The following is an 18,236-nucleotide window of genomic DNA, read 5'->3' on the forward strand; positions in this document are numbered from 1 at the left end:
TTCAACTCCCAGAATTCCTGAGTTAACATGACTGGCTGAGGAACTCTGGGAGTTGAAGTCTGAAAGTTGTCAAGGTTGGAGACCCCTCCTCTGAACTTTCCAGAGGTTTCCTGTGCAACACGGGAGCCTTGCCGACCACGCATGCAGTTGTCTGTCGGTCTTGTGCACGGCCCAGAGAGAAAGAGAGGAAAATCCAGCAGCGGCAGCAACAAGCAGCTGCCAGCGATGACCTGGTATAGCTCCACAGGAGCTGGCTGCATCCTGGGTTTGAAGCCACTGGATGCAACGCAGCCGCTACCTGACTCTCTCTCTGGGGGCCAGACCCATTCCCCCGGCCCGCCTCCCCCCCCACCCCCGCCTCTGGGGCCCAGCTCCTCCAACAGGCCTTCTGGGATCCAGCTGGAATCCTGTCTGAGTGCTTCCAGGCCCAACGGAGTCAGTGGCTCACCTTATATAGTCATGTGCCCCCACCCACCCCGAGCTCTGCCAGAAAAGCTCCTTCCCGACATTCCCATGCAGCTATAAAAAGCAGCGGGGCTCCCAAGGACCTCTGCATTCGGCGCAATAAACATTCCCGATCCTATTGCTGATCTCATGAGAAGCAGAGAGACTTTCCTCCCCCCCCTCCAAGGTCCCCGGGGGCCCCTTTCAGAGCTGCTGTGAAGAAGCTGCCCACCCCCACCCACCCCAGCATGGCAGGGGGCTTCCTGGCAGGGCTGGGAATATGGATTCAGGGGGCACCTGCGCTGCCATGCGGAACGGCCACGAAGGCTTACGGCAGGGCACAGACGGCGGTTTGGTCGGTCCAGAATGCAGCCGGAAGGGAGCTGCTTGGGTCAGCTGCCCCTGGCGCTGGGGGTGGTATTCCGACCCAAACCTTGTTCCAAGGAAACAAACGCCAAACGGAGGTAACAGCAAAACCTTCTAATGATTCTTTACGAATTCCGTTCCTTCCCGGTTAAAAGGCTGTTTCCAACTAATTGTCTCTGATAAGAACGAGCCTTGCCAAGGTGGTGCAAGGCTGCCAAGAACACGAGATAAAGTTACTAAGAAATATTTCAAATACAGTCTCCAAACACCAACTCAGATATCCGAACATCCACAAGGCTTGAAGATTCTCCTGCAAAGAATCTCAGTCTCTCAACCTGGTTTTTATCTTCTCAGGGAGGGGCCATTGCTTTGCAGCCTTACTCCTGAGTTGCCCGTGCTGCTGCAGTGGCTCTTTCCTTCAAGCAGCCCTGCATGCACGCACCCTGGGCCCAGGCTCCTTGGGGGCCTCTGCATCACCGCTGCCAGCCTCCACAACCTCCAAAGGCAGCACCCCACTCCCTGATGGTCCTGGCCCCATCCCGGCCTCACCTGCAGGCCCCTCCCTCACCTGAGTCCTCGCTCTCCTAGACCTCAGCCATCCACACCTGCTGCTGGCGAACCACAACAGGTGGGGGCAGGAGCAGCATCCGCAACCAAGAAGCCTCCACAAACTCAGGTGGGCGCTTATTTCTCAATAATAGGCCATCCACCCCAGGGCAACTGGGCAGCCCAAGGTGAGCAGCTGGAGGGAATTTCTGGCATGGGTAGAGGTCCACACCCAGCTGGATCCAACCCCCTTTTGAAGAGAAAAGCCTAGAGCCTCAATATTACGGAGGGGTCCTTGGGTCTGTAGGACAGGGACAGTAGGCACGATGGTGCACTTATGCACGCCCCTTTACAGATCTCTTAGGAAGAGGATGAGGTCAATAGTGGATAGTTTGAGGTTAAAGGAGTGGGGGTTAGAGGATGTAACTGTCAGGTAGTGCATTCCACGCATTGACCTGTTGTTACATCCTCTAACCCCCCCTCCTTTAACCTCAAACTATCCACTATTGACCTCACCCCATTCCTAAGAGGTCTGCAAGGGGACGTGCATAAGTGCACCATCGTGTCTACCGTCCTTGTGCTATTGTCCCCATTTATCAGTCCCTATTTCCTGTATTCTTACTCATGTTTATACTTAGACCTATCATCTTGTAAGCGATTGACAAATCAAATCAATCAATAAATAAGGCAGAGGGGCTGATCTGTAGCAGATATCGGATACTTGGTCATGGGAAGGGGCAGCCAAGGGCACGGCTGGCTGGGGAATTCTGGGAGCTGAAAGTCCACAAGTCTTAAAGTTGCCAAGTTTGAAGGAGGAGGCTCCTGCTATAAAGCTGGTGCCTTCAACTCCTGATATGCTTTTTCTAAGGACTCACAGCAGCATCTACTCATCCTCACTTCTGCCAAAGAGAGAGAAGGGAGGGAAGGACGCCGCACTGAAATCACCATCCACCATTTCAGGTCTGGTTTCTCAGCCTCCCCACCCGCAATCACCCCAAAGTTATCTGTCACCGGGGTGTAGACTTAATGCTGCAGAGCAAACCCAACACCGTGACCAGGCAAAACAAAAACATCGCCGAGGAACCAGAGAGCAAAGAAAGGCAAGACGGTGAGAGGCTTGGGAGATAAATTTTATGGAGGACGGCTAAAGGAATACAGTATAGCAGAGTTGGAAGGGACCGTGTGGGTCTTCTAGTCCAGCCCCCTACTCAGGCAGGAAACCATAGGGCGTTTCAGACCAGAGGTTGTCCAATCATTTCTTAAAAACCTCCGGTGTTGGAGCATTCACGATTGGGTGAGCTTAGCCTCAGGAAGAGCAAGCTAAAGGGAGTCAAGCTGGCAACCTTGCAACCCATGAAGGGAAGCCACAGAGAAGAGAGGGTGGGTTTATTTTGGAGAGGGTAAAGGCAAGACAAGAGCCAATGGACGGAAGCTTTACAAAGGAAGGTCCACACCTGAAATCAGGAGGAACTTCCTGACTGCAAGAGCTCTAGAGCGGTGGAAGAACCGGCCTCCTAGTGTTATGGAGGCTTTCAAATACAAGCTGGACAGCCATTTCTCTGGAGCAGTCCAAGGCTTTCTGCCAAGGCAGGGGTGAAAGTGCAAGACTTCCAATGTCCCCTTCCAACCCCAAGGTTCTACGGTTTGGTTCTGCAACCCAACAAGACAGACACAGACTTCAGAGAGTAATTAGGACTGCTGGCTACCAGCCTGCCTTCCATGGAGGACCTGTATGCTGCACGAGTCAAAAAGAGGGCTGTGAAAACATCTACAGACCCCTCACATCCCGGACATAAACTGTCAAAACGACGCTATAGAGCAGTGGTGTCTAACCTTTTTGGGCTCCTGTGCCAAAAATTGTGTGTATGCTTGTACACTCGCACTTGCGTGCCAGCATTCAGAAGGCAGTGCGTGTCCCCCCATGCCCCCTACGCATGCACGTGCACTCCCCACCCACCCCCGCTGCCCCCTTACCTGCATTGCACCTCACAGCTGATTTTTGGCTGGTTTGAGGCCTTTTCGGCCTCCCAAAGGCTTGAGGAAAGCTTCTGCAGGCTTTGCAGGCCGAAAACTAGCCCCGTTTCATAACCTCCAGTATTTTCAGAAAAACAGGAAGTGACAAGACAGGGCTAGTTTTCCTGCAGTTCGTGTGCCAGCACAAATGGCTCTGTGTGCTGCCAGTGGCGGATGTGCCATAGGTTCTCCATCACGGCTATAGAGCACTGCACACCAGAACAACTAGACACAAGGGGAGTTTTTCCCCCTGAACACCATCACTCTGCTAAACAAATAATTCCCTCAACTCTGTCCAACTGTTACAAAGTCTGCATTACTATCACTATTAATCTTCTCATCACCCCCTATCACCCATCCCCTCCCACTTGTGACTATGTGACTGCAACTTTGTCGCTTGTAGCTTTACGATTTATATTGACTGTTTCCTAGTATGATTTGATTGCTTATTTGTACCCTGTGGCTTTTATTAAGTGTTGCACCTGATGATTCTTGACTCTTGAGGAATGTATCTTTTCTCTTATGGACACTGAGAGCATTTGCACCAAGACAAATTCCTTCTGTGTCCAATCACACTTGGCCAATAAAGAATTCTATTCTATTCTATTCTATTCTATTCTATTCTATTCTATTCTATTCTATTTTCTATTATACCTTGACGAATGTATCTTTCCTTTTATGTACATTAAAAGCATTTGCACCAAAGACAAATTCCTTGTGTGTCAAATCATACTTGGCCAATAACAAATTCTATTCTATTCTATTCTATTCTATTCTATTCTATTCTATTCTATTCTATTCTATTCTATTCTATTCTATGCTTTGGTCCATTGAATTTGCTGTGAACTCACACAGTGGGCTTGTCTGAATTTTCATTACAATTCTCATACCACGGGAAAGCCAGTGTGGTGTGGTGGTGGAGGCAGCGTTTTGGAAACTGGGAGATGCTGAGTTCCCACCTTGGGCATGAAGTCGATTGGATGACTTTGCGCCGGTCACTCTCTCTCAACCCTAGAAAGCAGGCAATGGAAAACCACTTCTGAAAACTTGCCAAGAAAAGTGTAGGAACTACGACCAGGTATACAGGTAGTCCTCAAATTACAACCACAATTGAGCCCAACATTTCTGTGGTTAAGGGAGTCGGGCCCCATTTTAGGACCTTTCTTGCCACAGTTGTTATGCGAATCACTGCCATTGATAAGTTAGTAACACCGTTGTTAAGTGAATCTGGCTTCCCCGTCAACTCTGCTTGCCAGAAGGTCGCAAACGGGGAATCCCGTGACCTTGGGACGCGGCATCAGTCATAAGTATGAACCAGTTGCCAAGCCTCTGAATTTTGAGGGATGGGGATGGGGATGCTGCAAAGGTCATAACATGTGAAAAGCGGTCGTAAGTTACTTTTTTCAGCGCTGTTGTAACTTTGGATGGTCACTAAATGAACTATTGTTAAGTTGAGGACAACCTGCAATCCAGGCAATCTCTCTCTCTCTCTCTCTCTCTCTCTCTCTCTCACACACACACACACACACACACCTTCTTCTCTTCCTTTCTTCCCCGTTCAACCCTCGGCTGATCTCTTCTGTAAAGCCCAAAGCACCAGGAGCTTCTCTGCGCACTGCCAAGATTGATTTGCAGAACTGCAGTGTGGCAGAGGATGCCCAGGGCTGGGCATTTTGAAGACCTGGGTGCCATCACACACGGGCTTACCTCTCGTGAACAGGCGCCCCAATGATATCTGGCTCCCTGATCAGGCTGCACATTTGCACAGGCATCCTTGGGGTGGGGGTGCCCTTAAATCTTCTCTGGGGTGTGTGCGGAGGAAGAGACAAATGTGAGGTTTAGAGTCCTAAATGATATTTATTCTCTTTTGGAACATAATCTCTCAAGCTAATGCTTTCTGAAACTTTATCTTGGGTGGCTCAGAAGGAGGGCAGAGAAATCAGAAAGCCCTGAAATGGAGCCAAAGCCCCAGCCAATACACCTCGTTCGGGTGCTGCTGCTGCATCAGCAGAGCTGAAGGTGACAATGTACCAGACGAAGTACATGATAGATACTTCAGCCTCCTCCTTCGAGGGGTTCCTGTCCTGGCCCTGGAGCCAACTCTTCCCATCATCTCTCTTGATCCGACATTCAGCTGGAGAGACCAGCAGCTGCTCTTCTGCCCAGAGCCTCGGCCCGGAGGAGCTCCAGCCACCCCACCTTCCTTCCAATCCCACCGACATCACCCCCTGTCCTTGTTGGGACCACAGAAGCCACATTTAAGCCCTTCTCCTTCAGGCTCACTAGACTTTGGGGAGGAAGACTCTCTTTTCAACATAACACAAGCTGTGCACCTATTCCTTGTATCTGAGTGACATTTCAGAGTGCAGAGAAGAGCAACAAAGACGATTAGGGGACTGAAGCCCAAACCATATGAAGAACGGTGGCTGGAACTGGGTACGTCTAGTCTAATGAAAAGAAGGATGAGGGGAGACCTGATAGCGGTGTTCCGATATCCCTGGGGCTGCCCCAAAGAAGAGGGAGTCAAGCTATTCTCCAAAGCACTTAAGGACAGGACAAGAAGCAACGGAGGGAAACTAATCAGGGAAAGAACTAAGGAGAAATTTCCTGACAGCGAAGAACAATAAACCAGCGGAATGACCTGCCTCTGGAAGTTGTAGATGCTCCAACACTGGAGGTTTTTATGAAGACACTGGACAGCCATTTGTGTGAAATAGTATAGGCTTTCCTACTCGAGCAGGGGGTCGGACTAGAAGACCTCCAAGGTCCCTTCCAACTCTGTTATTCTGTTCTTTGCATTACTCTGTTCTTCCTTCCTTCTAGGAAGCACGACTGGGACGTGTGCCTTCCCACACATCCACCCTCAGAGTCATAAGGGAGACCCCAACTCAATATCAAAGTCATCTGAGCATCTCACTGTCTCACACACAGGCACAAACACACACACACCCCTGCATGGACACAGATACGTAGAGCAGTGTGCCGCTTGATGGCTTGCACACCCAATAACCGCTGTTCCAGATTCTCAGCTCCTGCTTGTTCAGACCAGCAGAACCTCAAACAACCCAGGAAGGGAGGCAGAAATGGGGAGAGTGTTGGAGTGGCCAAGGAACATTGGTCAATACCTTGCTATCACACACATATCCGCACGCATGCTCACTAGCACCACATACATTTGTGCCTGGGCTTCCATTAACACATTCACTTTCCTCTAGAACAGGGATCCCCAAACTTGGCAACTCTAAGACTTGGGGACTTCAACTCCCCAAATTCTCCAGCCAGCATAGCTAGCTGGGAAATTCTGGGAGTTGAAGTCCACAAGTCTTAAAGTTGCCAAGTTTGGAGACCTCTGCCCTAGAACTCTTGTATAGTATTGTATTGTAAATACACACCTGGCAAGGCTTCCCCTGTTCAAGCCCTTCTAGGATCAGGCTCTGCAGGCCCAAAGAAACACCCTTTCCAGCCCATCTTTGAGAGCCACCAGTTGGACAAGAACTAGGGATGATTTCTCCTTGCAGGGGACAACCCAATTCTGAGTTCCACTGAAGGATATCGGAACAAGAAGTTTCTAGGAAGGCTCTGGTGACTCATAATCATTAATCAATTATCTTTAGCTTGGACTGGACTGGATAGTCAAATTCCTTTCCTTGGTGCTCCATGGTTCAGGGGTCTCCAACCTTGGCAACTTTAGGACTTGTGGACTAAGGTCTTAAAGTTGCCAAGGTTGGACAGGAAAGCAATTTGGGAAGCAGTCTGTCTGCACAACGGCCTAAACTAAAAAAAAAAAAACACAAATAAATGCAAAGTGCCCAAGCAAAAGGCCTAATCCACAGGGACTGGGTACCCCTAAATCTGTAGCCAAAAGGTTGGGATGCTGGTTCAGGAAGAGTGGATGGAAACTGCGTGCGCAGAGGTTCAGCCCTTGTTGTTTTGACTGCCATCTTGGCGTTTTAATCGCTCCCAGGAGCCCGACTGCGGCCTTCCCACTGCTGAGCCACAAACTGTTTCAGAAACTGGTACCTCCATTCCGAGCTTTGTCCCATTTCAGAAAGAAAAAGGCCCTTTGGTGAAGACCAGCAAATATTGTAGGGCTTCTCTACGTTGTTGAGTTTTTTTTCGGTTACGCTTCTCCATAGCTAAAATAATTTCTTGCAAAGGAGGTGCCAGGAAAATTGAAGGCGTCATCAAGCTCCCTAAAGCAGCTAAAGGTCCAAATTCCCAAGTCCCACTTTGGCTGGGACTGCCATCCTAAAGGATTATCAGATGCCAAGTTAGCAAAACTTCACGAAAGCCACAAGCCCCCTTATCAAGCTGCAACGTAAGACCTGCTGGCTCATACAAAACAATTTAAAAAAACAGTTTGGAGCATAAATCTATCAAGGAAGTTCCACTGAGCAAAAATATTGATGTCCTGTGGGGAAAAATTCTCTCTCCGTAAACTTCTGGAGTAGGAGATGTTTACACACACACACACATTCGCATAAACTGTCTCTCCTGGAACTCACCAGAAAAGGGGGGGGGCAGGGAGGGAGGAGGGGGAGTTCTTTCAAGTACTTAAAGCAGGGGTCCCCAACGTTGGGAACTTGAAGCCTGGAGGACTTCAACTCCCAGAATTCCCCAGCCAGCAAACCTGAAGTCCTCCAGGCTTCAAGTTCCCAAGGTTGGAGACCCCTGCTTTAAATGAAAGCGAGTCTTTTACAGATTAACAGAGTTGGAAGGGACCTTGTAGGTCATCTAGTCCAACCCCAAGCTCTTCTTTTTCCCTCTTTACACCAACTGCTTCCCTCCTCCCACCCCCACCACATAAACTACCAGCAGTGGATTGTGAGAAAAGAAACGCAAATGTTTGGGGGGCTTCACTAGCAATGCAACCGGGTGCTCAAACCCTGGCACTGCGATCTGGGTACTATTCTTTCCATCTGTGCCTGGCACCAAGGAGTCACTCACGCAACCCCCGCCGCAAAAGTCTCGCTGACGGCCCCTTCGGCTGATGGCGAGCGTCTTTGAAGAAGACTCCGGCGCCTACGGGGTGGGCAGGGGGGTTGGACTAGATGACCCTCAAGGTCCCTTCCAACTCTGTTAGTCTAAAGAGGGGGCTTTGCCGCCGCCCCTCGCCCCCCGGGGTCTTCCTCAGCAGCCGCCTTCTTCCCACTCGACGCGCAACCCCGAGCCGAGAGGAGCGGAGCGAGCATCCGCTAACCCGCCGCCACCCGCGGTTGCAAAGGCTCCCGACGTTACGCGACCTTCCCGCCCCGGGAGGCGAGTCCCCGCCGGCAGAGGCTCCGTTGGCCGCTGCCCGAGGGCCCCGGGCCCGCCTCTGCCCGCGCCTCCCTCCCCTCCCCGCCCCCGGCCGCGGTGCCTGGGCTCTGGGCAAGGGGCCCCGCCGCGCCGGGCGACCTACCTTCCGCGAGAGGCTTCTCAGCGGAGCCTTCACGCAGTTGCCCATCCCGGCTGAGGAAGGGCAGCGGGCAGCGGGCAGCAGCCGAACCCATCGGAGCAAAGGGCGCCCCGGTCAGCCCGAGCCCTCCGGCTGCCGCGGGCGGGGCCTCTCCCTCCCTCGCTCCCTCCGTCCCTTCTCCCAACTTTCTCCGCCAAGAAGGGGAAGCGGGGAAGGCGGCGGGCGAGGGAGGGAGGGAGGGAGGGAGGGAGGGGAGCCGACGAGATGGATTATCTAATCTACCTCGGCTTAAAGCCCGAGCCCCCCCCCGCCGCCCCCCGCTCCGCTTGACAGGCAGGGAGCCGCTCTGACTCCGAACGGGAGCGCAGATTACAGAGGGACAGAGTCGGAAGGGACCTTGTAGGTCATCTAGTCCACCCCCACCCACCCCCAAGCGGGAGACCCTACCTCATTTCGGACAAACGGCAGTCTTCAAGGGCCAAGCGCCCCCCCGCCGCCGCATTTCCCTCCCCAGGATCGGGCTTCTCTCGGCCTCCCGGTTCGCCGCCGGGGTTCCGGCCGGAGGGGAAGCCGCGCCCCCAGCCCCGCCGTGAGCTTCCCCGGGCAGCGACGGGTCGCCGCTTAGCCTGCCGACGTTCGGGGCCTCGCGCGGGCATTTGAGGCGGAAGCGACCGGTTAAGAGCGGGCAGATTAAAGAGGGAGGCTCGTTCTGGCAAGGGGAAGGCGGCGTCGGAGCCCCGGTTGAGTCGCCCTTCGTTCTTCAGCGCCCCTCGGAAGAGTCTGAACCTTGAACACGCGAAAACGACTCGCGGTTGAAATCGAGGGGGTTGGACTAGATGACCTACAAGGTCCCTTCCAACTCTGATTGTCTGTTATCAAGGGTGCTGGAAACTGGAGGCTCCCGGCTGCCCCCAGGTCTAGCCAGCTCCAAAAGCAACCCTCCCAGAAGCCCCGCAGGAGAGGCTGAGCCTTCCAGGCAGCAACTGAAGGGAAAGAAAAAGGCGTTTGTGACCCAGCTGGGGCTCCATCCAAGGGGACCCCAAACTTGGCCACTTTAAGACTTGTGGAGAATTCTGGGAGTTGAAGTCCACAAGTCTTAAAGTGGCCAAATTTGGAGACCTCTGCTCTGTGCTAGGACAATTCTCCACGGCCAACCTGCCACGGTCAACTCACCTCATGACAACTCACTAGGGGAAAAGAATTACATTAATATCAAAGAATTGATGGAAGAGGGTCATTAAAGAAAGGATGCGAAAGGAGAGACAGAATGAAATGTGGATGGCAAAAACTAAACTATTTTTTATTTATTTAAAATGATTAGAGTTGTTGACATTGTCCCGCAGTAAGTATTCCCATGGTGAGTCGGCCGTCCCCTTTTCCCCGCAGCTGAGGGTCCCTCTGCTTTCTTTCTCAGATCCAGGAAGCTCCAAGAGACATTCTTTGGAACAAGGGTCTTCCAACTTGGCAAGTGTAAGACTTGTGGACTTCAACTCCCAGAATTCCTGAGCTAACAGGCCTGGAGGAGGAGGAATTCTGGGAATTGAAGTCCACAAGTCTTAAAGCCGTCAAGTTGGAAGACCCCTGCTCTGGAATGACAGGCGGTAGCTCGGCTGAGTTTTCCTACTGGGGCGGCCTTTCTAGAGCCCCTCCCTGAGCACTTTGAGAAGGTCTGGAGGAGCGCAGAGCTTAGTATTCAATAATGGAAGAAGATAAATAAAATAGAAAGGAATACAGATACATAGAAATAGGGAAGAATACACAATGTATGCAATACCAGTATTGAACTGTATGTGAATATAAGTTTAAAATGTATAGGTTGATAAATGTAATAGTGTAATACGGTACAAATATGAAAACAACAGTTTTAATTATGATGTACAGTGCTATGTAGTTAAAAGATATTATATTGTATGACCATGAGATAACCAGGAGGTATCCCATGGTGCATTTTTACATTAAGGGACTTGATATAGCCAGTACACAAAGTTGTAAAATTGGAAATGTGATGAACAATAATGGAAAATGTACAATAAAAACATTTAAAGAGAGAAAGAGAGAGAGAGAGAATGTCTAGAGGAGAGCAAACTCAAGGAATTATACGAAATTCTACCAAATTCAGGCCAACTTGAGTCTGCAGCCAAACACTCCTGGATCAGGGGAGCTGCTCCTTCAGAGCAGGGGTCTCCAACCTTGGCAGTTTTAAGACTTGTGGACTTCAACTCCCAGAATTCCTCAGCCAGCAAAGCTGCCAAGGTTGGAGACCCCGGCTTCAGAGCACAGAACCAGGTTTATGAAGCTGAGTATCCAGCAAATGCAAAAGGGTGGGGGGGGGAGGAATGGACCATGGTGGGGCCACAGCCAGAGGGATCCGGGCGCAGCATAGCTGGCTGGGGAATTCTGGGAGTTGAAGTCCGCAAGTCTTAAAGTTGCCAAGTTGGGAGATCTCTGGTGTAGAGAGAGGCAGACACCGATTGACAGCCTTCTTTGCAAATTCTTGCAGAAGAATTTTTCCACAAAAGTTCATACTTTTCCCCGTTTTGAAAATCACTGAAGCTCAGTTCAACCCCCCTTTTGAAGATGGGGAGGGGGCAATTGCTTAGTCTTTGCCGGATGTGGCTGAGCAGGGACCAAGGCTGGTGGGGGTTTTTTGTTGTTGTTTTCCAAGAAGAGGCTCTGGCCTCTCCTCCTGCCTCTCTGCCCGATTGTGGTAGGGGAGCCTTGGCTCATGGCTCCCAGGGCATCCCTTTCAGGCCACAGACTGAGCCAAGATGGCTTCATGTCACCCTGAGGGCTGCTGGGAGTTGAAGTCCACGCACCTTAAAGTCGGTTGAGAACCGCTCTTCTCTTGGACAGGACCAGAAATGCAGCGGGAGAGGAGAGCACCAGCTCTTATTTGGTTGGCTATTATCATGTGAAGGGCCTTTGTCATGGCTCACTTTCTGCTGTGTTTCTTTTCGCATGTCCTGAGCGGATGCACAGAATTTTCTTTCAGGTTGCAGCTTAGCAGTGGTGGGATTCAATTTTTTTTACTACTGGTTCTGTGGGCGTGGCTTGGTGGGCGTGGCAGAGGGAAAGATACTGCAAAATGCCCCATTTCCTCCCCACCCCACTAACCCGCTTTCCAGCTCCGTTCTCCTGGGCAGGGCAACCCAAGGAGACCCAGCCGATCAGCCGGGACTCAATGGGAGGCAGATGGGGATGGCGGGGCCAGTCAGAGGCGGCATTGGCTGGTTCTCCAGACTACTCAACATTTCCGCTACTGGTTCTCCAGAACTGGCCAGAACCAGCTGAATCCCCCCTGTGCAGCTTAGCCTGTTTTGTGCCTAGCAATCTCCTTTCACCGAAAGCAGGTTCCTTCCAGCCAACAGTCCGTTGGAAGCAAGAAACTCTCATTCAAAGTGCATTTGGGCCCCACTGAGGACGGGTCCCCTGCTCGAATCTGGCTCCCAGGAACTTCAGATATTCGGCAGAGAAAACGATCCGCCTGGCTGCTAGAGGGGCTTGTGGCTGAGGGGGCCATGAGTGCGGCCCCTGGATCCCCTCCTCCTCCTCCTCCTCCTCTTCCTCCTCCTCCATCCGCCACGGGAGGCCGGATGGAGCTTCCTTCCCTGAAGTGGCTCCTTATCTTATCCAGGCAGTGACAAGAAGCCTCTGGCCCTGCTGGGAGGGAAAGGGGAGGTGCCGGGGTCTCTTGGCTGGGTCAACCTGCAGCCGGGCTGAGCAGGGCTTCTTCAGGAGCCCCGAGGAAGCAGAGGCTCCGACCCAGAGCTGCGTGTTCAGTGGTCTTTGGGGGGGATGTGCAGGCAGGCATGGTGGCCTGGCACCCAGAATGATGGGGAGGGGTCTTTTCTGGCGCTGCAAGACGAGTAGAGGAGAAGCTCAAGGGCTGCCCCGGCCCCCAAGAGGCAGTGGCTCTTCTACCATCCTCTGTCTTTGCCAACCAACAGTTTGACACCCCCTCACCCCCCCATTCCTTGGAGTTTTGCTCCAACGGATGGACTTCTGTGTGCACTGAAAAGCGGTTCTAAAGTGGAGCCGCTGAAGAGCGAAGTTTCATTTGAGGCAAGAGCTATGGGACACCGTCCCTGTCCACCCTCCCTCCCTCCCGCTGGGGTTTGAATGCTCGCCTTTCCTGCAGCGCTGACCTGCCACTAGGTGGGGCTGTGTCCTCAGTGCTCAGCGGGTCTTCTGATTTTTGCCAGGTTTGCTGGTGGGAGGGGAATGCCCACGGCTGGCACCAAGAGGCAGGCGGAGGCTGCTGCCGCCCCCTGGCAAGAAGCTTTCTGGTGGGATCTCACTGCTACGTTCCGACAACCACTTCATGCAGCCGGATGAAGCAGCCCTTGCCTCCCAAAATGTTGACAAAAGAACCCCCATTCTCGAAGGTGTCCTGTGGCCCCTGGTGGGTGTTCACTGCAGTGGGCCAGGACGGGGGGTCCCCAAACTTGGCAACTGGTGGACTTCAGTTCCCAGAACTCTGAGAATTGAATTCTATGTTAGCTGAGGAATTCTGGGAACTGAAGTCCACTTAAAAGTTGCCAAGTTTAAAGACTAACACCAAGTCATTTTAGAGGAGTCTCTACCATAGGGGAAACAGATTAATTTTATATGTAGGTTTTTTGTTTTTTGTTTAACATATATTCAGCCACATATATCTGGACAAGCTGCAAACAAGAATGTTTAAGGATCCGCTTCAGTCAAAACAGAAACACAGTCATGGTCTAAGTACTGTAGTTGATGTCTAAATGCTAGCTATACCTTTCACTGAAATAAATAAGATTATTAGTTTCATACTATAGTCAGGTGCAGGCGATATTCTTCTTCTATCCTTAACAAACTATTTTTGTTTGTGGGTTTGTAGTGTGTTTGGTAGTGTTTGAAGAAGCCCCAGGAGTACATAAAACAAGTATATTCTTTCCCAATAAGAACAGCTTAGCTAATTTAACTTAACAGTGTAAATATAAAATATAAAGTTACCATTTTGCTTCTTTTTAATTTTTTATATTATGGTTCTTATTATGTTCTAAGCTGCCCAGAGACACATATATAAATTTAATAAGTAAACACAAACCAAATGTTGAGAATGAAAGTCTGCAAATGACTTCTAGTTCTTTTCTGCTTGCCTGCCTTTCTCGTTGGCATTGTGAGATTCAATCCAACACAACCTTCCTGGTGGTGGGTGCCAAGTGGAGGAAAGGCAAACTCCCAACTGCTGCCTGGTTTAGAGCTGGGAAAACCATAAGCGGAGCCAAAGGGGAGAGGCAGGTAGTCCTCATCTTACAGCCACAACTGAGCCCATCATTTCTGTTGTTAAGTGAGGCATTTGTTAGGTGAATGTTGCCCCATTTCTTGTCCCAGTTGTTAAGTGAATTCTCTGCAGTTGTTAAGTTATCGACACGGTTGTTAAATGAAACTGGCTTCCCCATTGACTTTGCTTGTGAGAAGGTGACAAAAGATGATCCCATGCAAGCGACTGAATGTTGATCATGTGACCACGGGGATGCTGCAATGGTCATAAGTGTGAAAAACAGTCATGAGTCATGTTTTTTAGTGCCCTTTGTCACTTTGAATGGTCATTAAACGAACTGTGGTAGTGTCCTGTCCCTGGTGGAGACTGACTCTGAGGGAGAGGAGGAACAGCCGACAGGGAGTGGAGGTGTGGCTCTGGAGGTTGTGGAGGAGGCTGGGGAAGGGCAGAGGCTGGCTGGGAAGTCAGACGAGGACCCAGGCCCATCCTCTCTCCATCCTAGGGCACGCAGGGAGGAACGGAGAAGGAAACAACTTGGCTTATGAGAGAGGAAGCGGCCATGATCCCCCTCATTGGTTGCAGCTGGGGAGAATAATATATAAGGGAGACAGTTAAAACACAGCTTTGCCAGAAGCAAAGTGTGTTTTATTTTTGAAGTTATCTTGGTTGGCGTCCTTCCAACAGACTGTGCCTTGTTATCTCCTTGAAGTTGCTAATTACTTAACCTGGTCTGTTGTGGAATTTCCTTCATTGTAGTTTGTTTTGTTTTTTTATTTCACCTCTATCTGCTCATTGAGTTCGGACTGTATTGCTTTCTTTTGAATAATATTTTTGAATAAGTTTTATCTCCAACTGAGAATTATTTGAACAGTGGGACCAAGTTGGAGGCATTAAAGGACATTTATTTACGTTTTGGATTTTGTTATGTTTGTGTTACACTCCGGGTCATCACAGGTAGGTCAAGGACTACCCGTACTCTGCCAAGCAGGGCAGGCCAAGAAAGAGCCTGCCCCCTCCCAGAACAAAAGGCCGCATGGTTCCCCAGGTCCAGCAGCTTAAAATGTGGGACTTTTGCTCCATCTCTGGCTCGGGAATTCTGGGAGTTGAAGTTCCCAAGGTTAAGAAACACCATTCTACTGTCTGCCAAATCTCCCTTTGAAAAGATTGGCCTCGACTTGATTCCTAATAGCAACTGTCAGGATTCCAGCAGTTACTACAGCTAGAATTGTATTTGCTCAAAATTGGAAAAATGAGAAAATTCCGATAGAGGAGGAGGTGATTAAGACAATAATGGAATGTGCAGAAATGAGTAGATTAACATTAGCAATTAGAGAGCAAGAAGAAAAATAATATTTTAAGATGTGGGATTTATTTTATTAATTGCTAGATAGAAAAGTAGGAAATTGACAAATAATACAATAGCAATGATATGTTATAACTGATTATTATAGATTGAATTATAATATGAATTAAAATTAGTAAGAATCGAGATAATTATCCTCTAAAGGATAATGCGGATTTGAAATTAAAGTCTGATGATGATGTAATAATAATATAATATGACATGGAAAGTTGACTAATGTAATATGAATGTGAACCTAAATCTAAGAGGAAGAGGAAGACTATCGATTTTGTGCACAAGAAATATGTACCAACTGACACACTGTATAATTGAAGAAGATTTTATTTGTTGTTTTATGTTTATATTTGTCTATGTTTGTTGTTAAAAAAATTTTTTTTTTAAAGATTTCGACAGTTACCCCCAATTAAATCATGAGTCTCGGGCCAAACTTCCAAAACTTAAAAAGGATTTATTGGGGGTTAAACTGTCTGGCCCTGCCTGGGTGTAGCTGACTCTGAGGTACATCATTCATTGTCACCATTGACCCTGGTTTTCCCCCACCTCTCTGGCTGTATCATAATTCATATCCTCCAATGGGACACATCCATAGCCCAGAGTCATCAATCATGCTCTCCAGTTAGATATTTGAACGGAAGAAACTTCAGTCACCTAGTTACTATCTTTGAAAACATTTATGGATTGCAAGCTGCCTACTGCTCCCCCCCCCCTTTCTGTTGGCAACTCTAAAAAGACCATAGAATTATTTCATGAGTTGACAGCAACAACATGATTTCCCACCATTCTCAGGCAGGAGAACTGAAGCAAAAGCCCCTAAGTATGCCATGAAGTGGGGGGGGGATCAAACCCCCTCTCCTCTCTAACTTTTAACCCCCCACTCCACCCAAAGTAGCCAGTCAAAAACTCAGCCAGACAGAAAACTTTGCGACTTCAAGGAAGGATTTTTGTGGCTGGTTTTAGAGAAGAGATCTTTGCTTTCTGAAAAAGCTCAAGAGCTTTCACTGTCCACTTTCCATGCATAAAGACACCGACTGCCAGACCCCTTTATTGTCACCAGGAGAGGAAGCAGCTGCAGCGCTGAAGGGCTGCCCAGCTACACTCCACAATTAAAGTCAAGTTCAGCTACCTACCCACTTCACAAAGAAAGAAAGAAAGAAAGAAAGAAAGAAAGAAAGAAAGAAAGAAAGAAAGAAAGAAAGAAGAAAGAAAGAAAGAAAGAAAGAAAGAAAGAAAGAAAGAAAGAAAGAAAGAAAGAAAGAAAGAAAGAAAGAAAGAGGCTAGTCATGCAGCCCATTGGTTTGCAACGAGCCCAATTTGCCAGGTTCCCTCAAAATGGAGGAGAAAAGGATAGGGAAGGTGCTTTAAGCCCTGCTAAGGCAGTGGACTGACTGTCTTCAGGCCTCCCAACTGTTGGAAGAAATATTCATCTGGTTCAGTTCCAAGCCAGGAGAAAGGCACTGGAGACAAAATGGAGGCTGGAGGCTGATTGGAATGAGGGTCCATTTATTGAGGAAGCAGAACCAGCAAGCAGGTGTGATTCTGGGCAGCTGACCACATGGAGTTGAGAGTGGGGCGTATTTATACCTTCTCTTGGGCTGTGCACTTGAGCTTCCTGTTCCTGTGCAAGGACATGTGTTCTATTGGCTGTTGTCAGACTCCCATGGGGCCATGTACAAATCCTAGGAGCTTGTCTGAGCTAAGCTTGGTCGAAGTTTGGCTGATGCAATGAAAGGATTTGTTGGGAAATTCCTATTCTGGCTGAGGGCTAATCCTACCTTTGTTCAGACTTTGCCGCGGGGCGTAATAGATTACCAAATCTGCATTTCTAAAAGCTGGCCTCAGTTTAGTATCTGCCTGGGGCAGGGAGCTGGGGCTCTGAGTTTCTGTCTCCCTTAAGATTTTTATTTCTCTTTTAGGGGAAATGTTTTATCATGCCTTTTTAAATATTTCTCAGAATTTTTCATTCTTCCAGGAGTGGGCTTCAAAAATTTCAGCTACAAGTTCTCTGCCCAGTTGCTGAGTGGGTGTGGCCATGGTGGGCGTGGCCTAGTCAGCCTTCTGCACCATGTAGGGGGGTCGTTTTTGCCCTCCCTGGGCTCCGGAGGCTTTCCTCGAGCCTCCGGGAGGGTGAAAATGGCCTCCCCCGAGCTCCAGAGGCTCTCCGGACCCTGTTTCCGGCCTTCTGGAACTTCTGGGGTGCCCGTTTTTCACCTTTCCTGAGCCTCCATGTGGACTCTGCACTTACCTCCCGGGCTGTGTGGAAGCTCCTGGGTGGGCCAGCCAGGGGTGGGATTTGGTGGTTCTCCAAACTGGCCATAATATGAGCTACCGGTTCTCCTGAACCTGGGCCAACCTACAGCAGCCCAGCCATGGAGCGGGGTGGATGTTAACTTTCTACACACTTTCACAGTGACCATCTTGGCTTGTTCTGACCATAAACTGCAGACACTCTTGACCCCAGAAGAAAATATTTGATGATGAGGGGTCCTTGGTGCTCTCTGGCCTTGGTGTTTTGGGGATTTTTTTGCAGACGTTTCATTACCCAAACTAGATAACATCATCAGTGCACTACCTAGTTTACCTATGACCCTTTACCATTATTTATTTTGTTTATTTAGAAAATGTATATTGCCACCGATTCACACATGGTGACTGGAGGTGGCTTACGGGAATATAAAAACATCACATGTAAAAAAAATAAAACTAATAGAAGAAAATAATCAAATAATATTACAGCCCCTACCTCCCCTTGTTGAGGTAATGAAATGTCTGCAAGAAACCCACCAAGCTCAGAAAGCCCTAAGGACCTGCAGGTCAACCTTGAGCTACAGATATTCTCCTTCATTGATACTGGATTACTT

General features: G+C 49.5%; 1 protein-coding gene across 4 annotated transcripts in view; it reads right to left on the reverse strand.

The window, feature by feature from the left end:
* The window catches only part of CABP1 (calcium binding protein 1), a 48,445-nt gene that overhangs the window by 18,357 nt on the left and 11,852 nt on the right, over positions 1–18,236 (reverse strand). Inside the window, exon 1 of one of the 4 annotated variants that reach the window (XM_026717117.2) lies at positions 8,771–9,140. The exons of 2 other annotated variants lie outside the window; for them this stretch is intronic. In XM_026717117.2, coding sequence (XP_026572902.1) covers positions 8,771–8,815 — 45 coding nt within the window. In that variant the 5' untranslated portion in view covers positions 8,816–9,140. Of the gene's footprint in view, positions 1–8,770; positions 9,141–18,236 lie in introns of those variants that run through there. One more of the 4 variants, XM_087913579.1, reaches the window with a different exon arrangement.

The sequence above is a fragment of the Pseudonaja textilis genome, chromosome 15 (assembly GCF_049901715.1).
Source record: "Pseudonaja textilis isolate UNSWEBS1 chromosome 15, rPseTex1.2, whole genome shotgun sequence".
Classification (NCBI taxonomy): Eukaryota; Metazoa; Chordata; class Lepidosauria; order Squamata; family Elapidae; genus Pseudonaja; species Pseudonaja textilis.